Genomic DNA, 6,486 nt, shown 5'->3' with positions numbered 1-6,486 from the left:
ATGGCCTTAGCCATTGGGATGTTACTTTCGAGCTGGTGCCGAAGTAATATCCCATCGTGGTTCGAGTGATGTCGAACTCATTTTTTGTTGATGGCCTTAGCCATTGGGATGTTACTTTCAAGCTGGTGCCAAAGTAATATCTCGTCGTAAGTGTGGCGTTCTATTTTATTTGTTGGAGTATCGTAGATGCCAGTTTCATTCATACATTGGAGAAGAGTGTTGATTTTGTATACATAATGGAGTGATTTTATTCATATGTCGGATATACATGTCGATTTCGTACATATAATGGAGATTCTTTATATCTAGTCCCTTCATTGTTTGGCCTTGATATGTAATCAGTAGGCGAGGCAATGAACAATACTTCGAACCTCGAGACGTCCCCCTCGTCACCTCATTAAAAACCTCCCCGAGAAAACCCGATTGGGACAAAACCCGGGCGAGGGAAAAAGACTACGACTTGGGCGGCGTCTCTTTTTAGAAGTGGAAGTTGAGGTGGGATACATTCCAGCTATTTTGTAGTAGTTTTCCTTCCATTGTTTCTAACTGGAATGCTCCTTTGCTTGCTTGTGCTGTGATTTTATACGGCCCGTCTCAGCTTGTTCCCAATTTCCCTTCATTCGGGTCCTTCGCTGCTTGCGTTTTGGCCTTTAGTACGTAGTCCCCGACTCTGAGCGGTCGTACTTTGGCCTTCTTGTTATGGTACCTTTCTGCTTGTTGTTTTTGGGCCACCATCCTTATGTGTGCCATATCCCTTCGTTCTTTGACCTCATCCAGGTCTTGTAATCTGCTTTCATCGTTGCTTAATCCACTCTCATTGGAGTATCTCAAGCTAGGTTCCCCGACCTTAACGGGTATGACTGTGTCAGTGCCGTAGACCAATGAATATGACGTCTCACCCGTGCTGGTCTTCGACGTTGTGCGGTAGGCCCATAGTACCTCCGGTAGCAGTTCGGGTCATAGCCCTTTGGCATCTTCAAGCTTTTTCTTTAATATGTTTAATGTTATTTTATTGGAGGATTCCGCTTGACCGTTGACGGCAAGATGATATGGCGTGGAGAGTATCCGCTTGATATGTCATTTTTTGAAAAGAACTCAGTCGTCTTTTTCCCGACGAACTGGGGTCCATTGTCACAGTTGATTTCTTTGGGGATGTCGAAGCGGCATATGATATTTTTCCAGATGAACGCAATGACTTCTTGTTCGCATATATGAGCGAACGCACTTGCTTCCACCCATTTTGAAAAGTAGTCAGTTAAAACCAAAAGGAAGCGTATCTTACCTCGCCCTGCTGGGAGGGGCTCGACGATATCCATCCCCTATTTTATAAATGGCCATAAAGAGGTGACGGAATGCAGGAGTTCCCCCGCCTGGTGTATTATAGGGGCGTATTTTTGGCATTGTTCACATTTCTTGATGTACTCCGCGGCCACTTTTTTCATAGTGGGCCAGTAGTATCCTGCACGAATAAGACACCTAACGAGGGCTCGGTTGCCGGTATGGTAACCGCAGTGGCCTTCGTGTACCTCTTCGAGCACACGCCTAGTCTAATTTTGTCCAAGGGATTTGGCTAACGGGCAATCGAACGTCCTTTTGTAAAGGTCGTGGTTTATGAGACTGTATCGGGCCGCTTGTATTCGGAGCTTTTTCGCTTCTTTTTTATCTTGTGGGAGTGTTCCTTCCTGTAGATATGATATGATGCGATTACGCCAGTCCCAAGTTAGATTTATAGAATGTACCTCGACTTGGTCTATTGATGAGTGGAGGAGGGTGACCACGTTCTCCTTGGTGATGTTTTTAGTTGGTGCTGCCAGCTTGGCGAGATCGTCTGGTTCGATGTTTTGTGCTCAGGGTATTTGGTCGAATCGGCATTCTCGAATTCTGGCAGCAGTTTGTGGATTTTGGTCTGGTATTTCTACAACCTCTACTCCTTAATCTGGAAAGTTCCAGTAACTTGACTTACCACGAGCTGAGAGTCGGAGCGGAGGTATGACCTGCCGAGCACCATACTTGAGGGCCGATTTCAATCATGCAATTACGGCCTCATACTCGGCCTCATTATTAGTCATTTCAGGGCATCGTACAGATTGGCGAATTACTTCGCCCATTGTGACTTCGAGTACGAGTCCCAGTCCCGATCCCGACGCGTTGGACGCGCCATCGGTGTAGAGGACCCAGAGGTCGGGTCATTCAAATGAAGTGCGAAGCGCTTCTTGCTTGACTTCGGGCACTATCTCTGCGCTGAAGTTGGCGACGAAGTCGGCGAGCACTTGCGACTTTATTGAGGTTCACGGTTGATATGTTATATCGTGCTCGCTTAGTTCTATGGCCCATTTGGCCAGCCGACCCGACAATTCGGGTTTGTGCAGGATACTCCTGAGAGGAAAGGTTCTCACCACCTTTATGGGGTGGCACTGAAAATATGGTCTAAGCTTTCGTGAAGCTACAACTAGCGCTAGAACCAGTTTTTCAAGGTGAGGGTACCTTGTTTCGGCATCAATTAAGGTTTTGCTGATATAGTAAATTGGAGATTGCGTACCTTTGTTTTCTCGGACTAGAACTGCACTTACTGTGACTTCGCATACGGCTAGGTATACTAGGAGGCACTCGCCTGGATCTGCTTTGGGGAGTAAGGGTGGCGAAGACAAGTATGCTTTTAGTTTCCTTAGGGCGTCGACACATTCTGAATTCCACTGAAGTCCATTGTCTTTCCTCAATACGTTAAAGAATTTATGGCATCTATCTGATGACCGTGAGATGAACCTTAACAAGGCGGCTATCCGTCCCGTCAATTTTTATACCTGCTTTTTGTTGTTTAGTGTTTCGGGTATTCCTTTGATGGCCTTAATCTGTTCTAGGTTGACCTCGATGCCCCGTTGCAATACCAGGAAACCGAGGAACTTTCCCGCGCTTACGCAGAAGGCGCATTTTTCGGGGTTCAATTTCATGTCGTACCGTCTTAATATGTCGAAGGCTTCCTTGAGATGATTGATATGATCTTCTTTCCTTTTTGAATTGACCAGCATGTCGTGGATGTATACTTCCATTGTTTTACTGAGTTGGCTTTTGAACATCTTGGTGACCAATCTCTAATACGTCGCCCCTACATTCTTTAGTCCGAACGGCATAACCTTATAGTAGTACGTTCCTTGGTGAGTGATCTTCTTCTTCTATGAGGATTTGGTTGTAATCCGAGTAGGCATCCAAGAAGCTTAGCAACTCGTGTCCTGCTGTTGCGTCGATGAGCTGGTCGATGTGTGGCAACGGAAAAGAATCTTTTGGACAGGCCTTGTTTAGATCCGTGAAATCTATGCACATCCGCCACTTTCCGTTTTTCTTTTTCACCATGACCACATTGGTGACCCACTGAGGGTATTTTGACTCTCGGATGGAGCCATTTGCGAGTAGCTTATCGACTTCTTCGCTGATGGCTTCGTTGATCGCGGTGTTGAACTTCCTTCTTATTTGTCGTACCGACGGGTAAAGGGGGTCGACATTTAACTTGTGTGTGGAGATATCCTTTGGAATACCTGGCATATCTGCATGGGAGAAGGCAAATAGATCAGCATGGTCAGTCAAGAACTTATGAAACCTACCTGGTTCCGAGAGGTTGTGCTCGATATAAACCTTTTTTGTGCTGTCATTGCCATCTAGCGGGACAGGATCAAGATTTTCTATCATTGACTTGGATGTTTCCGCGATGTCGGGGTCCTTGATAATGTATGTCCGTACGTCAAGTTTGGCTCCCGACACCGCTGACTGTTATGCTTCCGCATTTGCTCCTTTGAGTTATTGGGTGTGTGCGCAATCTTGGGAGATGCGATAGCATTCTTGTGCGGTGCGTTGCTCTCCTCAGATGTTGAATATTCCCCATGGGGTAGGAAAATTGATCACTTGATAGAGACTGGAAGGGACCGCTCGCATGGCGTGTATCTACGGGAACCCTATGATGGCATTGTAAGTTGTTTCCTAGTTCATGACGTGAAATGTCGTTTCCAGGGTGACCCCTCCGGCTAGGGTGGGTAACACTATCTCTCTAGAAGTCTGTTCAACTGCATTATTAAAACCTGTTAGCGTTATGCAGCGTGGTATTATTTTATCTTCGAGTCTCATCTGCACGAGGACTCAAGGATGGATAGTACACGCGTCGCTCCCGTCATCTACCATTATTCTTTTTACATCAGTATCTGCAATAGGTAAAGTGATAACAAGAGCATCATAGTGAGGGAAAGACAAACCGTCGGCATCTGACTTATCGAAGATGATACTGTCTTCGAGGTCATCATACCGTTCATGGGTGATTGATCGTTTGAGTTTATGTGTGGTGGTGAACTTGACATGATTGATTGTTGCGCCATCGCCCCCACCGATGATCATTTGTACGGTGTGAGCGGGATAAGGCGGTTTTGGAGGTCCTTGGGGCTGTTCGCGTCCGCGGGCAAAGTTATCCCGTCCTCGATCGCTCAGCAACTCTTTCAGATGTCCCTGGCTTAACATTCGTACTATATCCTGTCGTAGTCCTATGCAATCTTTGGTTTTGTGACCCCTTTCTTGGTGAAATCGGTAAAAAGCACTCGACTTCCGAGTGCTGGGGTCTGACCTCATCTTTTGCGGCCATTGCACCTTTGGACCGAGTTTCTCTAGGGCGTACACTATTTCTGAAGGATAAATACGAAAATTGTGAGCGGATAGGAGTGGAGGCATACCTTTCTCGTGTCGATATGGTGCTGTATATCGAGGAGGAGCATCCGTGTGCCATGGTGGAGGCGGGGGAGACGTCCTAACATAGTGTTGATGCCTCTCCCGACCGAGGCGGGGTCCCAACTGATCTCTTCGATCGTCGTTGCGACGATATTTCCTTGCTTCAGTTTGAAGTGACGTCAGCCGTTGGGTCGGACCGTTGAGCTCTTCCTCGTTGGCTCGTACCTCGGTGCAGTAGGCATTATGGATTTCTTCCCAAGTAGTTGGAGGGTATTTCATGAGCCTGCTTAGCAATTTTCTGGTCGCTCTCGACCCGTTTCTATTTAATCCGTTCTGGAAGGCTGCTACTGCCATTCCTTCTGACACATTCAGCAAGCTCATTCTCACCCTGTTGAACCGAGCTAAGAAGTCCCTAAGTCCCTCGTCGTGCATCTGTCTTACGACAAATATATCATTTACCCTAGCTTCTGCCTTTTTGGCTCCTGCGTGGGCGGTGACGAATTTGTCTGCCATTTCCTCGAACGTTGCTATCGATCGTGCTGGTAGTTGAGAGTACCATGTCAAGGCTCCCTCTGTTAGGATTTCGCCTAACTTTTTCAATAGCACCGATGGTACATGCTCTTTGAAAGATCGTTACCTTTTAGGGCTGTAACGTAGTGGATGATATGATCTTCTGGATCAGTAGTACCATCATATATCTTTAAGTAGGGAGGCAATTTGAAGGTATTTGGAATGGTGTAGGGGGTCGCTTCTTCACTGTATGGTTTCTCGATGAATCGACCAAAATCACGTTTTGGCAGCAACTTTGGAGCGCCTGGTATTTTGTCGACCCTCTCTTGGTGTTCCTTCATTTGGTCACGGAGAGCCTTATTCTCATTTTTCATCTCCTCCATTTTCTTTAAAACGACTGCAAGTGCATCATTTCCTGCATCATTAGCAACGTAAGTGTTACCTGTACGAAGGGCGTCTTGCTCATCAGCGTTTATCGTGACATCTGCATGTGCAACATTCCCGTTATCCCTTTGGCAGGGTTTATCAAGTATGGTGTTCAGAGAACTTGTTAGCCATTCTTCTAGCAGTCTTACTGCCGTTGGTGCCTCTCCTATTGCAGATGTGGATGCTTCCCTCTCGCACGGGGGAGATGAAGCGTCTCCCCCGGGTGTGGTGTTTGGTGTTTCATTTTCGTTATCCTCTCTGCTATCTTCGTTTATCGTGTCTAGGAGGTTGGTTGTGACGCCTACTATTGCTTTTTGCCTTGCATCTCCTTTCCCTGCCATTGTTGGTTTGTACCAAGCTAGAAAAAGGTGATTATCCCTTTCAGGAGTCTAGATGAAACTAAAATCTTAGTTAAAGAAATCCCCACAGACTAGGGCTGGGCATATATCGGGTATAACCGATAGCCCAAACCGAAAAAAGCTTATTGGGGTATCGATATCGGGTTATTGGGTTAACAGTTCTGTAACGGTTTTGTATTTTTTCACTATTGGGTTATCGGTTCAAGCCACGGTTTATCCAATTTCTTAACGGATTAACCGATAACCCAATAACATTTAATAAAATTAGGATTTTACAATTAAGTATATGAATACATATAGGGCTTCATTCTCTCTTTTTCTCCCAATTTTCCCAGCCACATTCAAGATTAAAATGTCCATTTCACTCTTCAGACTCTGATTCAATTCTTGAACAGTTCTTCTTCAAAATTCAAAGTACAACCACATTCTTAGAATCTTAGCGTAAATTTGTATTCCAAAATTACTTCTTCGTTAAGAAAAAATTTCGTTC

General features: G+C 45.7%; 1 protein-coding gene across 1 annotated transcript; it reads right to left on the bottom strand.

Moving 5' to 3' along the window:
- Positions 1-4,180: 4,180 nt before the first annotated feature.
- LOC109236866 lies at positions 4,181-5,214 on the bottom strand. Its single transcript, XM_019403097.1, has 2 exons — positions 4,289-5,214; positions 4,181-4,187 (listed from the first exon to the last, which is right to left on the bottom strand). The coding sequence occupies exons 1-2, from the start codon at positions 5,212-5,214 to the stop codon at positions 4,181-4,183; spliced, it is 933 nt and encodes a 310-aa protein (XP_019258642.1).
- Between the last annotated feature and the right edge of the window lie 1,272 nt (positions 5,215-6,486).

Source organism: Nicotiana attenuata, unplaced genomic scaffold (assembly GCF_001879085.1).
Source record: "Nicotiana attenuata strain UT unplaced genomic scaffold, NIATTr2, whole genome shotgun sequence".
In the NCBI taxonomy this organism is placed as follows: domain Eukaryota; kingdom Viridiplantae; phylum Streptophyta; class Magnoliopsida; order Solanales; family Solanaceae; genus Nicotiana; species Nicotiana attenuata.
Note: the sequence above shows the minus strand (reverse complement) of the source record. Positions and strands in the feature narration are given on the sequence as shown.